This window comes from Emydura macquarii, unplaced genomic scaffold, assembly GCF_026122565.2.
Source record: "Emydura macquarii macquarii isolate MOO-44397 ecotype Brisbane River unplaced genomic scaffold, CSIRO-AGI_Emac_v2 contig_1146, whole genome shotgun sequence".
Taxonomy (NCBI): Eukaryota; Metazoa; Chordata; order Testudines; family Chelidae; genus Emydura; species Emydura macquarii.
The window spans coordinates 19,704,661-19,727,972 of NW_027131283.1; the positions used below are offsets into that span (position 1 = coordinate 19,704,661).

Below are 23,312 nucleotides of genomic sequence, written 5' to 3' on the forward strand. Positions count from 1 at the left end.
GTTTGATTTTTGTGTTTATACACTGCATGTTTATACACTTAATGATGGGAGGTTGTGGAATCTCAGTCATTGAAGGTTTTTAAAAACAGGTTGGTGTGACATTGTCCACTGCTAACTGCTGTATCCCCTTAATTCTCTAGTTTGGGGTACCTTTTACACTGCTTTGGTGCCAGAACATTGACTTCAGCCATCAGCATGCAAAATCACTGTCAGCTATGTTACATGAATACTTTGCCAGCCACTCCAAATTACGGACAAGATGGCATCAGCAGATTCTATAGTTCCAGACTTTCCCCCAGAAATGTGCGTCTTGTACTGCTCAGTACCCTGCTGAACAATACAAGCTCATAGAAAGTACATCATTTCAAAGGAAAATGATATGCACCAACTTTGCTATCCCAAACGGAGTTTCCATACAAACTTTAACCAAACATATTGGTTAAGATAAAACGATAAGATAAGTTATTAACTACAGAAAGATAGATTTCATACGTTGCAGTAAATTTCACAGGCTGGGTCTCCTTTCAGCCCGGGACCCCTCCCACCTTAGTTCAGTGTCCTTTAGGTATTTATTGATGTCATGAGCAGAGATGGGAGGAGGAATGAAGTCAACTGTTTTCCTCCCCTTTTTATAATTCAATTTCTTGTTTTAGAAACATCCTTGCTGAGTCATGGTGACATGCAATCCATTGTGAACGTTAGGTTTGAACCGTCCCTGTGATGAAACGTAAATTTCTTGTTTATATCTTCCCATTGCTGGAGAATTGTGTCGTAAGCAGGTGATAGTTCTTTAACACCTGGCTGGGGTGCTGGTATGCCTTTGTCTCTGAAAAACTGGTTTGGGCCTACTTTTCTTGGAACATGTTATAACAGTGTTATACAGTAGAATCTTGTAACTTTACCTAAAACGTTGATACATATTTTACCAGGACAATAACGTTTAGCAGATTATGACATTTCAACTGATACCTCACAAGGCATGCTTTGTACAAAATTTACCAGTCTTCTAAAAGTGGTGAACAGAACAGTATAGACAGTCACAATTGGACAAACACCTATCAAGTATGTCTAGATTCACTTTATCCTTCCTCAGTGTTAGGGGACGACTAGATCAGTAGCTCTCAACCTTTCCAGACTACTGTACCCCTTTTGGGAGTCTGATTTGTCTTGCCTACCCCCAAGTTTCACCTCACTTAAAAACTACTTGCTTACAAAATCAGATATAGAAATCTAAAAGTGCCACAGCACACTACTACTGAAAAATTGCTCATTTTTCTCATTTTTATGATATAATTATAAAATAAATAAATTGAAATATAAATATTCTACTTACATTTCAGAGCATGGTATATATAACAGTATAAACAAGTCATTTTCTGTATGAAATTTTAGTTTTGACTGACTTCACTAAGGCTTTTTATGGAGCCTGTTATAAAACTAAAATAGGCAAATATCTAGATGAGTTGATGTATCCTCTGGAAGACTGTGCATACCCTCCAGGGTGTGCGTACCCCTGGTTGAGAATCACTGGACTAGATGACCTCCTGAGCTTCCTTCCAGCCCTACATTTCTATGCCTCTATGTCTTTCACTGTGTCCTTGCATCAACCCTTGTGTTAAGGGGAAGGAGTCTGGCACCTGCTGTCTCTCCCTGAACGGGACAGACATTAAGGACCTTCAGCTATTGGATAAGCTTGCCGTAGCAGGACAATGGAAACTACCAGACAAAGACTATTTATTGACTTCCTAATGAGTCTCAATGTAACAAAGCAGAGTGCTGGAAGACACATTCTACAAGGAGTTAAAGAATGGAAAAAACCCAGGAGAAGGGCTGAAAGAGGACATGCTGTTTACAGCAAAGACAGACCAGAACCAGAAGAGAAGACTGATCAGTAGAATAGCAGATGTGGGTCCTGGACTCCCGCCCAAAGGATTCCCAGGAAGCTGAGTCAGGGTCTTTCAGTCAGATTTTTTCCCACAGATCTGTATATCTCTTGTGCTCTTTTCCCACAGATCTCTCTCTCTCGTTTTCTCTCTTTTAATAAAGTGTGTATGGTTTAAAAGTGCATTTGCAAAGTCTCTGTGTTATTTACTTTAACTATCAAAAAATCCGCAAAGGGTACAGTAACAATCACCAAAGTACCCACAAGAGTGGTGCTCTGGGGAGGGCAGGCCTAAGCTACTGGGAGACTTGGGGCAGAGAGGTCAGCAGTGGTCTTGGAGCCTAGGGCTACAGGGCCACTGATCCCAAGAAAGGATGCCAGCACTGAAGTCTGTACCCAAGGAGTATGTCTGAAGGACCAGAGTAGGAGACAGTGTCTGAAGATGGCTCAGACTCAGTAAGCTTAAAAGAACCTGGGATCTAAAGTTTGGGTCTAATAAAACAACCTGGTGACTGTGTACAAGGATTTGTATAGCCAGGGCTGTAACAATGTGAAGCCCATTCCCAACAACTCCTCTATAGCTGCTAAAAAAAGAACCTTTTTCCTTCCTTTTCCCCCCTCCAAAGCCTACATTCTAACCCCAGAACACTGAGTAAAGGAGATGTCCCTGGTACTGTACCCTTCCTCTTTCTCCATTTTTGGGTCCTCCTCCTGATTCCAAAGCAGCAACAACAAGAAACTGACGTGACTTAACAATTGCACTGGAGTTCATCAGGAACTGAAAAACACCAGTAAATTAGAATGATTCTTGCTGATCTCACTCTGCTGCTGGTATAAAGGAAGCTGTAAGTGGCAGCAAATGCACTAGAGTTGTCTGCTGATTTCAGCTTAAATTCTACAGAAATGTATGGCTTAGCTGCCACCTCCAAAATCATTATAACTTACTATGCTAATAGCTAGAGTCCCCAATTAAGACTGAGGCCCCATTACGCTAGTCACTGCACATACACATAAGATGCAATCCCTGCCCCCAAAGAGCTTACAGTCAAACTAGAAAAAGAGAGACAAAAGACGAAAGGGCAAATAGACAGAGAAGTGAACAGACTTGCCCAAGATCAAACAACTGGTCAATGACTAATCAAATCCCGAGTCTCACTCCAGTACTCTAGGCACTCACTCAAGCATGCTGCCTCCCCTGGACCGTGAATGTAGATATCACTTGTAAAGCTGGTTTGTCCATCTGATGTGGTGTTCCAGTCCTCTGGGATGTAAAATATAAAGTAGTTTGTGGTTTTAGATGCAAACGGCCATATGCTGAAGTGTCTTGACTTAGACCTTTGAAGTAGATCCCACCTCATTTATTTAGATAATAAGCTGTTATTGCAGAAGCAGACAGTTGGAGGTTTTTCTAGTTTAACACTGAAGAACAGAATTGTAGTTCTATGCCCCAATCTGGTACTAACGGAGTTAATTCAACTGCAAGCAGGGGATATATTAACACCATTTAGGCCACTTCATGCCTTTTCCTTAATCTGTAACCTAGTACCCTTCATGAAAGCAGGTTGAATATTTTCAAACCTACCACTGGGCTGAACGAACAGACCAGGTGGCAAGAATTAGGACACAAAGAATGACATGTTCAGAGATTTAATGTATTCCCCAGATAAACTAATTGGGCAGTAGTTAACTTTGTAATGTGAATCTTAATCTACGACAAAACTTTCTTATGTAGAAGAAATTTAGACACTTCTAGTGAGAAAAGAAAAAAATTCCCAGGAGAAGTATTTTCCAGGTGCTAGTCCCATCATCAAGCTGTGTTAGCATCATCAGAGGCATCATCTTAACTACTGGTTTCCTAGATAAAATCCCTAAAGGGATTTTGGATGAGAAAACCAAGACTGTGTTACAGCTGGACTTTTGTTTTCAATGCAATAAGAATTAGGGTGCAGCTCCTGGGAGACAACCAAGCCCCAAATGGGAGTTCTAATACAGTGTTTTCACACACTAAAAGATTTCTCCCTATAGAATTTTACCTGAAACACATTGTGTTTGGAGACTAAAATCCAACACACATATCCAATCCTTCTCATGGCAAAAAAATCCAGACATTATCAGAGAATCAGAGAATTACTTCAGCCATGACTGTTCTAAACATCAAGAATTCAATGCATAAAATTGGAAGACAAGCCTTAGTCACATAGCCTTTTAAAAAACGTTAATCCAAGTTTTGGATGCAAATATAATGGAACCTGCTCATAATGAACTCTGTTATCATGAAAATGAAGAAAGGTTCCATGTTCTTCAACAGTGCAACATACAACGTTCAGTTCCAGTTAGCACGAGCACAACTAGTGTAGTGAACCTTTGGAAAAAAACTTACTTTAAATGTAAAATGGTTTATTCCATAACTGCAGTTTGGCTAAGGATGAAACACACTTTCCCCAACCAAAAGGCTAGTCAAGACCCAGACCTGGTGGACCCCTCAAACCCACTCCCTCACAATGGTGCCCATAAGTGCCCTTGAGTTCTAGTATTGTGCAGACATTTATCAGCAGCTGATCACTGGTTGTCTGAATTTACTCCTAGACAGTCACTTAGGAAGACTTCAGCAACCAAAAAAAGCTGATTAAGCATCAGGCAGGGCCTAATCAGGCCTGAAAGGCACTAGAGAGATCATCTGCCACAGTAATAGGAAACTGGATTCCTTGTAGCTGAACTGTAGAGTAAATTCTGCTATACAAGTGACCCAACCTCCTCTTTGATTCACCTGAGTTGCAAGTCTGTAGGAAATAAACATACTTTATAATAACTTTGTTCTGACTTCTAAGAAAATAGTTTTGAGGTGGTCGTAATACAATGAACATTCTGAGGAAAGCAGTCTATATTTTTTCTGACCCTAACTTGTGGCAGCTAGGGAATTTAAGCCCCTGCAAGCTGCAGCTATGAAACAAGAAGTAAGCCTCACATTTCGACTTTCTAAAGAAATCTCAATTTGGCCTGACAGAAAAGAGAAAAGAAAGAAAAAAATTCTACTGGATTCTTGCCATTAAAAAAACCCAACTTCAATAATTGCAATAATGATAGGATATCAGTAAAAGTTGAACTTAAAAATGTTTCAATAAAGTCATCAAATCTCATTCAGACAAATGATGGAACTATTTATACATAATTTTAAACTACTGCAGCTGGGTATATATATTCCCTTGACAAATTTTCTCTTCCATGACTAGCAGATTCACACAAGTCAATATTTTATTCAAAGTAACCTATACAAGAACCATTGTGTGAAATAAGGACATTGTGTACCCTGTTTATCTTGCAACATCTAATATTGTACACCAGCTATTTTACATACTCAACCTGCTCAATGACATGTAGCTAATTTAAATTAAAGTAAATTGAGAAATACTATGTTAAATACTCTAGAGAAACCATAATACTCATATGCATTATTTGTGAAAAGCAAAACAATGGAAGCCTATGTTTCAGCCACACTGTTCATTCATATACTTTGTAGTAAAGAAGAAAGGAGCTAACCTCCCCACTTGCTAGCATTCAGATTTCATAGTTCTCTCCTCTCTTACCCCATGTTACACTCACCGTGCCTCTCCCCACCAAAAAAAGAAAAAACAAGCATCTGCACAAGGCTATATATTGTCTTCTGGGCATTGCCAATTTTACCAGGAAACAAATGAAAGCAGAAGTGGAAGAAGAGACTGGGGAACATTTTCAGTTAAGTAAGTTTACTGTGTAAAACTGTACACAGCCTCCTGTAGAAGGAAAATATCCAAGAATGACAGCTGTGCCACAGAAACCAATTAAAATCAATACAACACAGCTACGGAGCTGAGATTCAATGCAAAGTAAAGGTTTCAACATTAAATTATTAACTGGAAAAACCTGTGGTAAAATGTTGTAATTGAATTGAAAACACTATACTGGTCTTATTTGTGAAACAAAACTTAATGAAAGTGAAATGAAACAGCCAAGCAATTTCTTATAGGATTTTTGAAAGTGATGCCAAAAAAAAATCTGGTAATAAAGTCTAGAGATCAGCTAAAAATAATTTCCTTGTAAGAATAATCAGATGCTGATTTGCAGATGCTGATTTGCATAGTATAATGTAAGTTATAAAATTGGAATTTTCATTATCAATATTAAAATGCTTTGCTGAGTAGTAAACTGCACGTTGGTTACACATCTATATTGAACTATGTATTCTACACACACATATATATACAGCATATATACACATACCAAAATTTTGACGCACTGAGCAACAGATGTTGCTCATCTCTCGCTCTCTAATAACCAGTGTTGTCAATAAAGTTTGGCTTCTACAAGCTGAAGACATTATCATTACTCAGAATGATCTGGAAGCAATCCTAAAGTCATGACAAAGTAAATTGTGTTTCACCGTATTTTTTTTTTCTTCCTCTGGCTGCGAGAGCACATAGATCAATACTCTTCAGCATGAGAATTCCACAGTGAAATTTTCATTTGTTATAAACAGCAACGAAAAGGCCCTAAGCAAGCCCTGTCACTTTCGGTTTAGGAGGAAATGCACTAATAAACTCTTTCCCCTAGGTCATCTTTGACAATGGGCAATACTATGCCAGCTCTTATTAAAGGTAATTCATATCAGTGGCCCAAAAATTTCCTTTAAAATTACCATCTTTTGTATCCATGTAGCAGGATGTCAGCTTTAAAGTGGCACTGAGTTATAGGACCTGTCATTATGGTTAATTTTCAGCACAGTTTTAACACCAAGGTAGCTGATCCCCAAGGGTATGTTTTTTGGCTAACAAGATTTTTTTTGTGGTTATCCAGACAAACAGGAAAAAATATTACTGTATATTGTTTTTCAAATATAACAGTGAGCAACAAATCCTATATACCTGTTCTTTATTCTGATATTTAATAGACCAATGCATTTGTAGAAAAACTTTTATACAACAAAGAAAATTGAACTAAAATAGAATAAAATAGCTAACATTCTTCAGCTTCTAACTCTACAAAATGCAATATACAATTTTTTTTAAAAAAAACTTGAACTTTAAAATAATAAAATCTATATAGTATTGACTAGATTGTTATTCACCATCGAGCTATGATTAGGTCACAAAGCTGATTTTTACTCTGGATTTCAACATTTTTACTTGATTTTTCCAAAAAACTTTAAAAAAACCTATTTTATTGTTTTCTTGCACTGGAAAGAACTAAAAAAATGAGTCATTTCTTGGGCAAATATATCTTAATATTTGAGCTTGTATATTATATAAAAATTAGTTTTCATGTTGCAACTGGACTAATTTTATCACACTAAGAAAGGAAATGCTATAGTGATCCACTAGAAGAAACGATATGACAAACTACTGTACAAAACAGCAGGTAGCATTATCCAAACCCATAGCTGTGCAGCAAGGAAATGGCAGGGTCCAATTAATGATGTTTTTTGTAATAACTGTATTTTGCACTTCTCAATCACCTTTTACTTGAAGGTCTCAAAGCACATTAAAAAAAATGAATTAACCTTCACTGCAAATGTGTGAGTAGGTAATTGAACAGCTGAGTAAAGTTAGCCGCAGAAAGGTTAAGTGACTTGACCCAGACCACAAAGCAAGTGAGTTGCAAAATGGAAGCTGAAGCAGTAGTCTTGAATCCCAGTCCTGTGCTCTCATGACTAGACCAAGTGTCTTCTTATCCCCCACTGGCCCAAATTACAAACCTCTAAGCCACTGCCAGACTTGGCAGGTGCAAATTTACCAACCACATCACTTCAAGTCAGGAAGCAGGGTCAACAAGCCAAGTGAAACAGAATATTTTCTCTTCCTTCTGGGCCAGCAAGCTTTGTTAAAAAATAACTATCTCACTCCCCAAGCATAAGCCATGGTTGCGCTGCAGCAGGCTGCCATGCGTCTGAGTGGACTGAAATGTATTTAAAGTATTCGGATTTGGGGGAATGAGCAAACATACTGTTGCTTCTCCCATAGCCCACGAATAGGCTAAGAGCAAAATCTCCATACATGCTCCTAGCCCTCGGATAGGTCAAGGTTTGAGGAAATGTTTGTATACCTGAGTCTATCTACTACTATTTGCTGTATCGCTGGGCTGTCTAAGGCAAAAACTTTTAGATGTAAAAATTAACTAATTTTTACTAATTAACAGACACTTTCATATCTGTAAAATTATTGGTTAAATGTTAATCAGCATTCATCACAACTAATATTATCTGCAAGATAGTGGAAAGGAGTATGGTATTTTACATGCATTGCATTATCAGGAATTTTTATAGAATCCCATTCTATGGAAAGCCCTTGTCAGAAACTAGACTGTCAAAACTTTACAGCCACATTCTTTAATTTTATTTGATGAGGATTTCTGTAATTTTATAGTGCTATCTATGGGCTAAATAAAAGTGTAAATATGATGCATTACTGTTAAGAGTATTTAGTTTCATAAAATGAAAATATTTGCAACTTTACCTCGAACAATAAGTTGAGCAAAATTGGACACTCCAGAGCCTCTCTCTGACTGCGTTACACAGCGATATAAATCCTGATCAGTTTTTGTCACCTCTTGCAACTTGAAGGTAGCAGCAAATCTTCTATGATTGATATTTTTAGTTTGGGCGACTGGAATATCTTCTCCATTTCGTCTCTGTAAATAAGAGAAACCAATGCAAAGATAGCTTAGAAGAGTGTATTTCCTCTTGACAAAGACATAAAAGTACCAACAAATATATTTTAAAACATCCAAACACTCTCCATGCTGGGTTTTCCATGACAAAAGGGCTTAGCAAAGAGTTTCCCTTCTAGAGCCCAGCAGTGATCTACTGCAACAAGTGCTGTGTCAACAGCAGGATCAGAGTCTTCTACCCCTCCAGGGGTATGTCTATGCTGCAGTTAAAAACCAGTGGCCAGCTCCTGTCAGTTGACAGGAGCTCCCAAGGCTCAGATTTAAGGGTCCCCAAAGTCTGGGACCTTCCCAACTCACAGGATCCTAAAACCTGGGCTCCAGCTTTCTGCTAGTTCTTATGCACCAAACACCCACTTCCTAAAATTGCATCTGCCTAACACCAACCACCCTTTAAACCAATGGGAAACTTTTTCATAACGTTTACTGGTTTTCAAACGTCTGAAAAATGTCAAAATTTCAATACACTTTTGAATATCAAAACATTTCAATCAGTTCCACAGGTGATCAAAAAACCGCAATATTTTCAACTGAATGTTTGTCCCACATCTCCCCACCCCCAATAAAAATTAAATTTAAAATGTCATAGAAAACTCAAAAGTTCAAAAATAATTTTGACTCGCTCTAGCTCCAGCACAGATGTTACCAATCTCTTTCCCACAGACAGCATACCTCTTCTGGTACAACTGGATGCAGCTGCTTCTGAAACCTGTCAGCATCATTTCTCATTCATCAACAGAGGCAATTATCTGCCCTGCAACAGCATTGCCTACTCCTATCAAATCCCCACCTCAGGTAGAAATGTACAACTTCCTAATCAACCCCAGGAATAAGAAATATCACCCAAAACTTAGACTCAGAATTTCTGAGCATGAAGCAATACTGCTGGGCCATAAAGGCAGCAAATTGGAATTTAATGAAATTAAAGCCTCTGGCAAAAAAAAAGAAGGGGGAAAGGAAATGAGTCAAAGCTGCATATACATGTTTTCTAGGCTCCTGACATGTACTGGGTCATTTCATTTTACATCTAACATTTATGGGCTTAGTACAGGGTTAGGTTCTCTATAAAGAGCTGTCCTCTCCTAATGAAAAAACATATTGCTATAAATTAGCCAGCTGTTAGTGGTGCCTCCGACTCTTTGTAAAACTATTCATTTTTAACCATTAACAAGTTGAAACATGAATCTAAGTTTTTTCTGTCTTATAGCAGTCAAAATGCACCATTCACACACCCCATTACAATCTTGTCTGAAAGCTACCATTTATATACTGTTGTCAGATTTCAGCTTCCTTCAATCCAAGAAAATTCTGGTATGAAGACCATTCCATCTTCTTTATCAACAGCAGTTTTATTGGACTGACTCTCCCTTATTTCATGATAAAAGTTTATATTGAGAAGACCAATTTAATTTCCTTTTCTGCTGTTATGTCAGAGATGGCACGGAGTCAACAGTGGAATCTCCAACTACCCCCAGAGGCATGGCTCAGATTGCAGGAGAAAACTGGGAAATATCACCAAATGAAACAGGAAAACATCTCTCTCCAACAGAAGAGAAAACGCTGAAATGTTACAAAAAAGTACTGAGGTCTCTCCTCTTTTAAAGCTACCGTCTCTTACATTAATAGAACTCTCAAATATCCATTTCTGATATGACAGTTATCTGAAATTCTGTCATGTGGTAAGAGCCCAGGACTGGGTGTTGGGAGAGCTGGATTCTATTGCCAGCTCTGCGGCTGACTCACTGGATGACCTTTGGCACATCATCAGAAAACTGAGTCACAGACAACCTACCTATAAAATGTGGAGAATACCTATCTCACAGAGGTGAAGTTAGGTTTGGTTTGCTAATGTTCACAAAGAGACCATAGATGGAAAAGCCCTATTGAAATGCAAACTATCAATAGTATTAATAAAGCATACAATGTAGAATAGCTCTTACACAGTTAAAGACTTCAATTTTCACTGCTACTTAAGCTACAGCAAAAGCACTGTGCAACACATATCTATCTCTTTCCTCCTCTTAGCTAACTCATTACATTAGAAAGCAAGATTCTCTAGTTGTTTATTTCCTCAGTTTAAATCACAGACTTTAAATGAACATTTCTTGATAGTCTATAAAATGATAAATTATTTTAAGTCATCAGATCCCAGCTTTATATTAACTAATATCAATAAATTACATTGCAGTTTCCTTCCTTTCTACTTGTCTAAGTTCCCTCACAATCTATGTTCTGATCATCAGCCAAGGGAGAAGGAAGGTGAAGGAAAATCATGTTCTTTCCCAGCATGCACACACTTGTCAGCCATTTGTTAAGATAGAATAAAGATGACAAAAGTGTAGATTATGTTGACAAAAAGACAAATTGTGAAATATAGTATTACAGAAGACTGCAAGGCAACTCAGCTAATTCAGCAAGTCTATTCCTGCGAAAGGTAGGATGGCAGTAGAAGAGGAAAAATAAAAGGATTTAACATTTGTTTTTAAAATATGCTTTTAAAAAATGTTCTAAACGTTTCCATGAATGCTATTTATTTCTTCAGCAGACGGGTTTTTCTGCATAATACTACTGATTAATCCCTTTTGAAAACAAAACAAAAAAAGCCTAAAAATATGCTTCAGAAAAATGCAATGCATTTTTTTTTTTTTGCTTCAAAAGGTAGAATTTCCTTACATTAAGGAAGCCCCTTCATTTTGACTCCAATGTTTTTAAATTCCAGTGCTCCACACTCTCATTCTCCTTGACAGTGAAGTACTTTACATAGCCTGTACCGTAAAACAAATTACTCTCAAAATGTTACAGCTCACTTATTAAAGCTGCTCTGCATGCTTAATGCTAGAAAAACACAATTAACTGGGCTCCTAATTTTAAACTGAATAATGAAACACTTCAAAACAGTTATGGAATTGCCTCAATATCAATACACAGAAATTGAATTAGCTTAACAATTTTATTTACTGTTCACAATAAAACTTAGAATTGCCTTTGCTGACTGCATTGATGAGTTATTGCTCCCTTATCTTCCTGGATTTAGAATGTTTCAAGAATGGCTGGTGTCAGTCTCCTTTGTACAGTTCCTTTAGGCCTTCACCGTGTTTCAGATTTCTAAAACAGACGTCCCATAACGGTATTAACAATGTCAAATTACCCAACTCAAAAGGTGCCTATTTATATCATCTTTGAAAATGTTCCCCTGAGCTTTAAGCTAAGGCAAACTAAAACATACAAGCTCCTGTTGTATGAGCAGTGCCATAGACTATGCAGCACTCAAAAGACCCTCGATTACTGGAGTTTTTAAAAGTATACGACTACTTCTTACTAAGAATTATTTATTAATTATTGTTTGTATTGCAGGAGCACATATGACCAAGACCACATTGTTGTTTGTGTGTGCAAAAAGACAGTCCCTGCTCCTACAACTTACAATATAGGTATAAGAGACAACAGGTGACTATAGACCAATGTTTCTCAAACTGGGGGTCCCGATCCAAAAGGGGGTTACGAGATGAGGGCCATAACCAGGATGGGGTGAGTGGTGAAGCCACCCAGGTGGAGAAACGCTGGGGAAAAAAATGCTAGTGTCCTGTAGCAGGCATAGTATTGCCATCCTTACTTCTGCATTGCTGCTGGCAGTGGTGGTGCCTTCAGAGCTGGATGCCCAGCCAGCAGCCCAGCTCTGAAGGCAGCACCATCACCACCACCAGCAGCACAGAAGGATGACAATACCATAGTAATTTTCTATCACTTTTTTTGGGGGGAGGGGATGTCACAGCCTGAAATATTTTCAAAGGGGGGACCAGCAAAAAAAAGTTTGAGAACTCCTGCTATACACAGACAGACAGGGAGAACACAAGGAAACAATAAGGTGATATTGGTCAGCATGATAGGCTCTGGTCCCAGTACAATAGCAGCCTAACTATTGTCAGGTTCTTGTAGGGATCACAGCAAAAGAGTTTTAAGGAGGGTTTTGAAGGAGGTTGTGACTTTGTGGATGTGTATGGGTAAACTCCACCCAAGCACGAGGAGTAACATGGAAGAAAGCACGAAGGTGTTTGTTTAAAAATGTAACAAGCGGACTATGAAGACCAGCACCACAGGCCAATCAGAGGCTGACATTTTGATAGAATATCAGAGATAAGGGGGGTGGGGATAGGCAGTGAATGGCCTCTGAAGTAAAGACAAATAGCTTACCTTTTGATGATAGAGAAGGAGTCGTCAGTGGAGGGATGCAAAGAGATGGGTGACGTGGTCAAAGCAATAGGCTAGGAAAATGATCTTTGGAACAGTGTTCTGAATTAATATGAGAGGGGCAAAACTGCATTTGTTGAGGCCAGAGAAGAGGATGTTGCAGTAAATGAGACATGACATAATGGCAGACTGGATGAAAGTTAGAATTAAAATGGAGTTAAAAGAATTAAAAAGTGTAATTTGCTTTAATTTCATTGAAGGGAGATTTTGATAGTTTGAAACATTCTCTGACTGTTACTTTTCTTCAATATGAGTATAGTTAATGCAGATTCTCTAGCAGGTGTGCAAAGTCTATCTCCATGTATACAGTACCTATCTATATATTTTAAATAATTTTAATAACCAATGGACTCAACACAGCAACCAGAAAGTGGTCTCCCATTTAGAAAATAAATGTCAAAGCAAATAACCTGGCTTCACCTCAGTATATATCTTGCACGGGGAGACCATTAACCAGTCACAGTGTTCAGATGATTGGAAATGATCTCTTAATTGAACTGTTCTTTTTAATGTCAGGACTTTTAAAAGGGCAAAAAGAAAAGCGGCAGTGCTCGCTGCTCATTAGAAGGTTCATGGTAGCTATATTATTTCAATTTATGTGTCACTCACTCTGAACAGAGCTTGAAAACTCTGCTCAATTAGGTTTTAAAAACTCAATTTAAAATTAGTATGGATTTATGCTAATAAGAATTGGCTGCACCCTGCACTTTTCCTGATTCCTTTACTTCTTTGCTGTCTGATTTGATAATCTCGGATCACTCACTTCGGAGGGATCAGAGGAAGTAATGCTATATGCTCTCAGCCAGTATTTTTCTCCTTTTTTGAAAATAATGATGGACATAGCAAAGAACTACATGCCATAAGCAGTTGATTAAAAAAAATGCAAGCATCTTAAACCATTTGGTAACTATTCCAGAGCTGCAGGCACTTGTATCAGTGTTCTATAAATTTTGGGACCATTTCTAGATCTTTTGATTCATGCTTTGTGTCTCTTGACTTTCACCAGAACCCTGTGCATGGGAGGTATCAGGGAAAACACATACAAGAGACCCCTTGACCACAAGAGGAAGAAAACATCTGTCAGGGAACAGTCCTCCGATCCCAGGAGAGAGCAGAAGCAAACACATTTCCTGTTTTCTCTGGTCGCAAACAGATCCACCCAGGGAGTTCCACACCTTCGGAAGATGCAGTCGGCCACCTCCTGGTGGAGTGACCACTCATGATGAGACCAAAAGGATCTGCTCAAATGATCTGCTAGTTCCCATACTTTACTCTGCTGTGGCATATCTTGATACCTTTAATTATTTTGAGGCACACCACCAAACAGTCTCCAAATGAACTCATGAATATTCAGGAGCCAATTCAGAACTCTTCAAGTAGTTTTTCAAAAAATTCCTTGGCACACCTGCTGAGACCTGACGGCACACCAGTTGGGAAACACTGTGCTAGGGTATTCTTCAGCCCTGGCAGATGGGCCGCTTCGAGGTGGATGTTGTGCTCCACACAGAAGTCCCAGAGACGTATGGCTTCCAGACATAGGGCTGAGGATCTGGCTCTCCCTTGCTTGTTGACATAGTACACTGCTGCTATGTTGTCTGTGAGGACTCACAGCATCTTGTTGGACAGATGCAGCAGGAACACCTCACAGGCCAGCTCCTTGACATTTATGTGAACAGCTAACTCTTCCCTGGTCCACAGACCCTGAGTCTGAAGGGCACCAAGGTGAGCTCCCCAACCCACATTTGAGGCATCTGAGACCAAGGACAGCGTCTGTCGCAGGGTCTCGAAGGGTATTCCTCTTAGCACCTGTTGAGGGTTCATCCACCATGAAAGGGAGGTAAGTATGTGGGGGGGGGGATCATGAGAACCCTGTCCAGGGAGTGCCTGGATGGGGAGTACACCGTTGCCAGCCACATTTGGAGCAGCCAAAACTGCAGCCTGGAGTAGCAGACCACGTAAGTAAAAGCTGCCATATGGCCCAGGAGGCTGAGGCATACCCTCGCCATGGTAACTGGGTGGGTCCTTAGACTGGCTAAGTCCCATCATAGCCTGGAATCTGGTGTTGGGCAGTAGTGCTTTGGCTTGAATAGAGTCCAGGACTGCCCCCCAAACTCCATTCTCTGAACAAGCGGAAGTAACGATTTCTGTTAGTTTATTAACAGGTCCAGTGGCTAACATGTGTCTCTCATGATTCCTATGTTGTAATGGACCTGTCACCTTGAGCGGCCTCTGATAAGCCAATCGTCCAGGTAAGGAAACACCCATACTCCCCTGCACCTGAGGTAGGTCATCTCCATCATACATTTGGTAAATACATGGGGAGCAGTAGAGAGTAGTAGGACCATGAATTGATAATGTTGCTCTCCCACTGTAAACCGCAGGAACCTCCTGTGGCCCAGGAAAACAGAGATACGAAAATAAGTGTCCTTCAAATTGAGGGCAGCACATCAGTCGCTTGGATCCAGAGCGGGAATGATGGCCGCTAGGGAGACCATGCAAAATTTTAGCTTTTTGAAGAACTTATTTAGAGCCCTTAAATCCAGTAGGGTCTCAGGCTTCCCTTTGCCTTTAGCCGGGAGCCACCGTGTTCAACACCCAATGGTCCGATGTAATGGCCATCCAGGCCGGGAGAAAAGAGGCAAGGTGGAAGAATGGTCGGGAAACTGGATCTCGAGTATACACTGGTGGGTTGCCCTTGGGTGCACCTTCAAAAACTTCTTTTTCCGCCCGAGAAATGATGGCTTGGGCCTGGTTTCGAGGCAGATGCCAGCGCATTCCCCTGGCGACGCTTGAAGCCTCTATTTCTCTTTCTATAGTGCTCCCCTCTGGACTGGCCACCGAAGCGCTGCTGCTGTGAGGGCCTGAAGTGTCTCCCTGATAAGGACGGGGTATAAAGGACCAACGAGCACATCTTGGCCCTAGAGTCCTTCAAACCATGCAGCCTGGAGTCGGTCTGGTCTGCGAACAGAGCAGTGCCATCAAACAGAAGGTGGACTGGCGGACTTCCAAATGAGAGACCAGATGACTGGGAGCCACAAAGCTCTCCACATTGACACCGCGGAGGCCATTGCCTGCACTGCCAAATCCATGCAAGAAGGCCCTGGCCACAGTCTTACCCTCCTCCAGGATGGCCTCGAACTCTTTTTTGGAGGACTGTGGGAGGGAGTCAGTAAACTTCGCCAGCAATTGCTATATGTTAAAATGGTATCGCCCCAGTCTGCTGGTTAGAGCTGTAGGCTCGCTGTCTAATACATTTTCTGACCAAATAAGTCCATCTTCTTTGCCTCTTTGTTCTTTGGAGTGGAGCACATTTGCCCCTGCCTATCGTGCTCATTAGCCACCGTGACCACCAGCAAGCCTGGGAATGGGTGCATGTATAGGTACTCGAAAACCTTAGCGGTCACATAGTACTTTTTCTCTGCCTGCTTGGGATGTGGGGGGCAGAGATGCCAGGGTTGCCACAAAGCCTTAGCCGGCTTCACTACCCCTTCATGCACTGGTAGGGCCACCCTGGAAGGGGCTGTGACTCAACCACTTACATCACTGGCATAAGGTTCTTCTGGGATTGTACACCCGAAGTGGACTGGGCATGTGGAGCTCTGCCCTGTTATGACTCCTTCCCTCCCTTTCCGGCCCATGCCCTGCCCCCAATATGCCTTTCCTTTCCCCCTTATGCCAGAGGTTGGGGTGGGGGGCAAGGTATAGGATTCAGCAGACCCATCTCCACCAGCAGAATTCCATTGGATAGGGAAATTCTCCACTTTCCATCTCTGCCCACTTTAAAGTGACTGTGTCTGAACTAATGTGTACCATAAAAATTATAAAAAAGTGTTTGAGAGAAAACTATGCTTCCTGAATGCAGAATTATTTAATAGAATCGACTGGGACACAAGATCTGAAAGGTAGGAGGATAGTAAGGCACACCTGCTCAACTAGAGTGAGAGATCAGGGTCCTAAACTTCAAAGTTTTGTTTTGTTTGTGGGGGAGCGGGGAGAGTTTGCACAAATCATTAAGTCAAATTGAGCAAGAAGATCTCAAAGCACTTATGTTCAGCAGAAGATGACTTTACATTTCTCTTAAAGAAGTCAAACATTTAAGATAATTAAATTCCACTGTATTTAATTCAATTTTTTTTTTTTTCAGTCATTCGAGCAATAAATTTACTGGGCACTCTATTAGCCAATACAATAGATCAGACTGGTTCAACAAGGGAGAATCTGAGTCTACTCATCAGTCAATTAATAGTGGGAATCAAATTTTCTTCTAATGGTCACATGGGATGAATTGGATATACCATGACCAGAGGGGACAACCAGATAAGGAAATTCACAGGACTGTATTTCTATAAACTACATCTTGATTTGATCTGCCTAATTCACATATGTTTAAACCACACAGAACCTGAGGAATCCCTATCAAGTTACCACATACCAGGAAGTATGCAAGACAAAATTTAAGGTTATGATAAAGCAATTTTTATAGCAGTTTAATGTGAAATACAAAATGGCAGAAGATGGAAGAAGGAAATCATAACACATTATACACGGTCAATGATCTGACTTTGAGCATGATAATCAGTGGAGAGTCTGACAATAGGAGAGTATATATAGTGGTCCAATGTTAGTTGGAATAAGGCATCCCTAGGGAGCACCTACATAGATAACTGCAAGAACTATAGTGCAGACTAAATAACTGTTAGCTACTGTACATGAGAGGACCTAGTTAAGTGAAGCAGAACTAAATTCAAACCAGTAGCAACATAGCATTGGGTGTAGTTGAAAAGTAAAACAACTATGAAATTCAAGCTAAGGATCCAGGGGGAAATTACCATATTTGTCTGAGAGGCTAGTAAAATGTTGAGGGCGGGGGCCGGGAGGGAGAGAGAAGAGCTCTGGTTCAGGCTTTAATGACAGAGACAGCATCAAAGATTGAATGTATAGTGACAAGATGGATTAAAAAAAAACACACACACACACACATCATGAAACAGACTGGGATTAGCAGGAAAATATTAAATGTGGTATTATGAATACAGACTAATACTGTATTTTCAGTGGCTGATGTTACTATATAGCAGTAGTATAAGAGTTAGTAATGTGCAGCAGCACAAAATAAATGAAAAAAGCTAACAAGTCTTTATGAAAATCTTTAGGGATACCATCAAGCTTCCCTTGGTTGAATGGTTCTTCAAAATACAACATTCATCAGCCACTCTTAACTGAAGAATTCAAAGATAAGGGAAGTGGTTAAGAGCACGGATAATAGAAACAAGAAGTTTAAGGATAAATCTTACATTCCGTGTTTACATATTCTTTCACTTCCCTTTCAAAAGCATCATTACTTAGGAAAAAAGTGATCAGTAACAAGGAAAATTAAGGAGACTGAAGGTAGAATGGGAAATTTCAGTGTGCATATTAAGTACCATGGGAAAAGGGCTTGTCTCCTATCTGACAGCAGTGAGTTAGCAAATTAAAAACTACTATGCCCAGAGAGAAACCAGGAGAACAGGAGAACACCATGAAGTGTCAGGAAAACTGGAACTGAAACTTTCTTCAGAAAGTCAGCAGCAGCAGGAGATAATCTACGGAAAAATGATGTAATATTTAAGAGTGGAGTGTATTGCAAGTACCAGCTAATTTGCAGAATTGGGTCTGAAGGACAGCAGCAACATCCTGAAGCATGTTTCACCAGGCTACCATGTGCCAATATGAGAGAGAACAAAAGGAGGCATTAAATGTTTTCAAGACAGGAAAAGATTAGTGGTAGTGGAAAACCACATCAAAGACCTTTTGTCAATTAACTTTCTAGCAAGAGAAAAAGATAAAGCAGCAAGAAGCAAGAAATCTTTAAAACTAATTTTGTGTAACAGCAGTACACTAAGGAATACAGTAAGAATGAATTGGAAGACAGAATCTCAGTTTTCCTGCAGAAAAGTAACCTCTGCTAATTAAGATCAGGTTGTGTACCTTGTCTGGTAAAGTAAACAGGTATGGCGGTGCTGCCTGTTCTACTAGGAAAGCCAATCTGAACACTGATAAATGGCCTGAAGAGTATGAATTTGTGAGATGAGAGAAGATGAAGTTACTCTGCCTTTAAACAGCAAAATTAATTTTTTTTCAAGCAATTTGCAGAATATTCAACACCAAGCAATACTCAGCAATCAATATGGTGAGTAAAGACAGAAACAAATCATTTTCAGAGGCTGAATGAGGCATCCTATTGAATATATTACTATTAATATCTGCATTCAAGGAAACGGAGATAAAAAACCTATAATGAAATCTATTAAGCAGTAAAAGCAGCAGGTGGGCAGTGCTGGTAAGGTGCAGAAACCTGTTGCTTCCCTGGGTGAGGCGTATTCATATAGCAACCTTTTCAGAGAACACACCACTCCCAAGGATCTCTGCTGAAATTTATCATTAGACATATTTTCATTTTTATTTTTTGACTCAAAATATTATTTCTTTAACACCTCAGTCTGACAAGTAGCATCTTCATAAGTTAGACAATCCTTCACAAGTTAGACAAAAAAGTAAAATATTCACAAACTTGATGAGTAGCTGTCAAACAAAAACTGCAGAGAATCTAGGCTGTGGTACTACAATGTTTTAGGGAATGAGTATCAGCAGCCACGGCGATGTGTCTCAACATACTGAATTTTCTTCAGGATACCTATCCATCGAGAAACATATGAAACACCAGGCACAACCACACAGGCTCTAGCATCAATAGAAAGCTTATTCTGCTCCACTTTAACCTGCACTCATCAAAAGGTCAGTATTAAAATAAAATATGAAGCCATCTTGGGAAAGTCAGAAAAACGATTTCAAGCACACATTAGTAGCAAATCTTTCAATCTCAAAACAAAAAAAATTACTTAAAGTAAAATCTGTTAATGTAATGCTGTCTCACATGTAAATGCTAAATTATATTAGCAAGGCTACAGAGTCTGTTCAGAAACCTAAAAAAGAAATTGATCATTGAAAACTGTCCTAAAGAAAGCTAAATTAACCACAGCCACCTTATTATTTTCTGGAGACAGATTCTGACAAGTATTTGAATATGGCCTACTCCTCCCTGACAACTCACTGCTTCCAGTTGCTTCTTGCCTTCTATTTCTGGCACAATTTCTTCCCTCTGTATGGAACACTCTCTCTGTACTTTCGAGAAATAAAGGGTATTGTCACAAGTGACACCTTCCACCTGCTCTCCCAGAAGCAGAACTTCTAAAGCTCTCTCTCAGCTCTGGATTTCTGGTATGCCAGTGACGTGTTGCTGCCAGATTATTGGTTTATCAGCTAAAATTATAATGTTATTCGATCGGCCAGCAGGGTGTGGTCCTGTGAAGGAATCTTCCAAGGTGTGCAAAAGTGCCACATCAAGCACACATGGGTTACAGTCTCCCCTCTAGTTTCACTTGGACCAGCTAGAGATTGATGAGCCAACTACAGCCTTGGCTAAAAAAGATGTCTTTTAACTCATGTAGTAGAGACTCATGTATTAAGGTCCAGAGGTCCCATGATTGAGCCCAGCTGCTGACAACCAGGGTCTGCCAGCATTATATGTACATGTGGCATGGTGGGGAGGACGCTAGAAGATGGGTCAGATAGGTAAATTCCTTGTGGGAACTAAAGATTGTTTCAAATCACGTACTATGGCAACAACAGTACCAAAAAACTGATAAGAGAGATGGTAAACAAAGCATTGTGTGTTATGGTATATACATTTTCCAAAAAAGAAAACATTCTGTGGCCAGCTGTTTAAAGCCTCACCAGGCCAACTGCGTAGTTAGCCTCTCACTTGATAACTCTGCTGCTGTCTTCCATAACGCTTTCTAATTTAACTTTTTCAAAGACTACTTTCAGGCAATTGCTTTAATTATCTGTTACTCCACAAGGAATGACATTTTCCTCTGGCTGAGAGAAGAGATGTATCACACTGCATTAATGCTGATGAGATTCTCCAAGGGTGAAACCATGGCTGCATTTCCAGGCTTGGCAAGCCAACTGAGGAGGCACTTAGCCAGCACCTAGTGCTGTTGCTGACAGATTGGCTCAATTGTCAGTGTTTTGATGGCAATCTGCACAGGATTACCAGTCACGCTTTAAACTTCTAAACACGTGCAACAGTGCTTCTAATTTGAGATTCATCAAAGCAAATGGTATCACCCAAAACCAAGGCAAAACATACTGAACTGCAAAGTTAAGACAAGCTTCCTTGCCCAGTTCAATGACGTGTTAATGCCAAGCTCAGCAATGATGGATGAACTCATTAGTGTTTCAGTTATCTCCCACTGAACCTGGAGCCAAGGCATATGGTTTAACAGATGTTCCAGCAAAGGGCTCTAGTCTCTGTGCCACATAAGTGTCCATTTATACTGGCCATTGATAAGAGACTGAAAAATCAAATTGGTCAGATGGGGGTCACAATTGTTCCCAACTCAGAAAGCAGACTGATTCTGGAGAAGAAAAACAAAACCCAGCACCCACAAACCTATTGCTCTGATGTCCTTATTGCATTAATGGAACAATTGCTAGAATATGTGTAATATTCAAAGCACGTGTCATCTGCCTAGCCATACAAAGTCAATCTACCTCTTTGCTGTACTTGCTTAGTACTACACTGAAGTTTTTAATGCACAAGCCACACATTCTGCACACTAGGGGGAGAGGTAAAAGGGAACAAACTTGTAATACTATTTTGACCAATTAGGTTCTCTCTTTAAAAAAAATAAATCAGTGTTCAGCATGTTCTCTGAATTAATAACTGTCTTTACTCTGCCTATTTTCTTGGATACCTAACATTTACCAGTGTTCAGAGACCAGGCACAATGCACAGCTAAGCACTCGGTTTTGCTTGCTATTTATTAGTATAGCTCCATTGGCGTGCATGATTCTTTACAACCAAAAAATAAATCAATACAATACAAAAATAAAGGTCTCTGCCTAAAGAAGCTTCCAAATTAACATAACAAAAACAACAATTCAAGATGAACAGAGAAGTGAGGCAAAGAGAACATTAAACAATTAGAAGGAAATATTGTATCTGGAAGGAACTCACTTTTAAAAGAAAGTTAATTCATAAACTTCTGTTACTTGGAAAAAAACAACAACAACAACAAAAACAAAGGCACCAGAGCAGAAGTGGGTAGTGTCAGAGTGGACAGCTGGCCATACTTTTATGATTTTCCATGGTTAAAATGATATGAAGCATAAAATTAAACACAAATGTGCACATCTCTGGACTACTTGAACAAATGGATTGCACCATGTACTGGTTTTAATGTTAAAAAAAAGGCTGCCGTCAAAAAGAAGCCAGCATCTTAGCATGCACAGCTACTAACATTACTCTAGGAGAAGGCCTACAGTATGTAACAATGTTTGGAAATAAACTCAGCAAGAAAATAAGAACCAGCCTGAACATTAGTGCTAGTTAGTTCCCTGAATGTTTCTGCATCCAGGCGGGGTATTACATTGCCATCTCAGTTTTCAATAATTATGGCTCACAGCCCAATCACAGTTAACAGCCCAGAAGCTCTAGTGGCTACAGTGGCCCCAGCTACCACTGAATCCAGATGAATGTCTGGCAAACCTGAGAGGCCCTGGAATGGGAACTTTGTGAGGGAGGGGAAAACGTCTATCATTTTTACCTATAGAAATGCAACAGCATCTTAAGGGAGATGTGGGAAAGGCAGACGGAAAAGACACCTCAAGAATTCAGGTATACGTCAGAAACCTTGATATAAGCATCCATATTTTGGAATGCCCAACTTAAAAAAAAAAAAAAAAAAAGTACAAGCCTTTGATGTTCTACTACTATATTTGCTAATAATTATGGGCCAGCTAAAGTACTTATTTACACACTTGTCATAGAGGAGGTGCAATTTTGAGAGCTCTTTCCCTCTCTCATCTCCCGCACTTAACATTCAGTATTGTCACAACACCTCATTCACTCCTTACTCAACCAGTTAAGGCTCTTTATCCAGGCAGATATGTCTGCTTTATATTAATGCAGCTGCAACTTTCAAAGGACTTTCGTTTTCATTACTATTTATCTTTCAAAGCCAAAATCCTGTTTGTCCCAACCTCAGTCCAATAGGGCTGTGAAATTGAAAAAAAGAAAATAAGTGCTATCTGATTTAAGAGTACCGTGAGATCCAACAAAGGGTCCAGATCAAGGTCAGTCCTTTCCTCGTGATTTGCCTAATTTTACTGAGGGAGATGGGGAAGAGTGAACGGGCCGGGGAGGGTTGTTGTTTCTTTTTTAAGTTCTTTCTTTATTTAATCCTTCACTGAGAAATCCCCCAAAGAACTGGAAGAGAAAGAGACAGCCAGTACTTTCTTTAAATAGCCTCATGGCTGCAAAACTATTACTCTATAGCTTCAGTGTAACCACACAGGATCTTGTGTCAGAGGACTTCTGGAATCAACAGCCCCCGTCTCCCCAAATGTCATTTCAAATCATTACATCTCATATAGAATGCCT

At 39.8% G+C, this 23,312-nt stretch overlaps 1 protein-coding gene across 6 annotated transcripts in view; it reads right to left on the reverse strand.

The window, feature by feature from the left end:
* Positions 1–23,312, reverse strand: part of PTPRK (protein tyrosine phosphatase receptor type K) — a 546,210-nt gene that overhangs the window by 251,555 nt on the left and 271,343 nt on the right. For all 6 annotated transcript variants that reach the window (XM_067546724.1, XM_067546722.1, XM_067546723.1 and 3 more), the window contains one exon: positions 8,368–8,542. In XM_067546724.1, the coding sequence (XP_067402825.1) occupies positions 8,368–8,542 (175 nt within the window). The remainder of the gene's footprint in view (positions 1–8,367; positions 8,543–23,312) is intronic.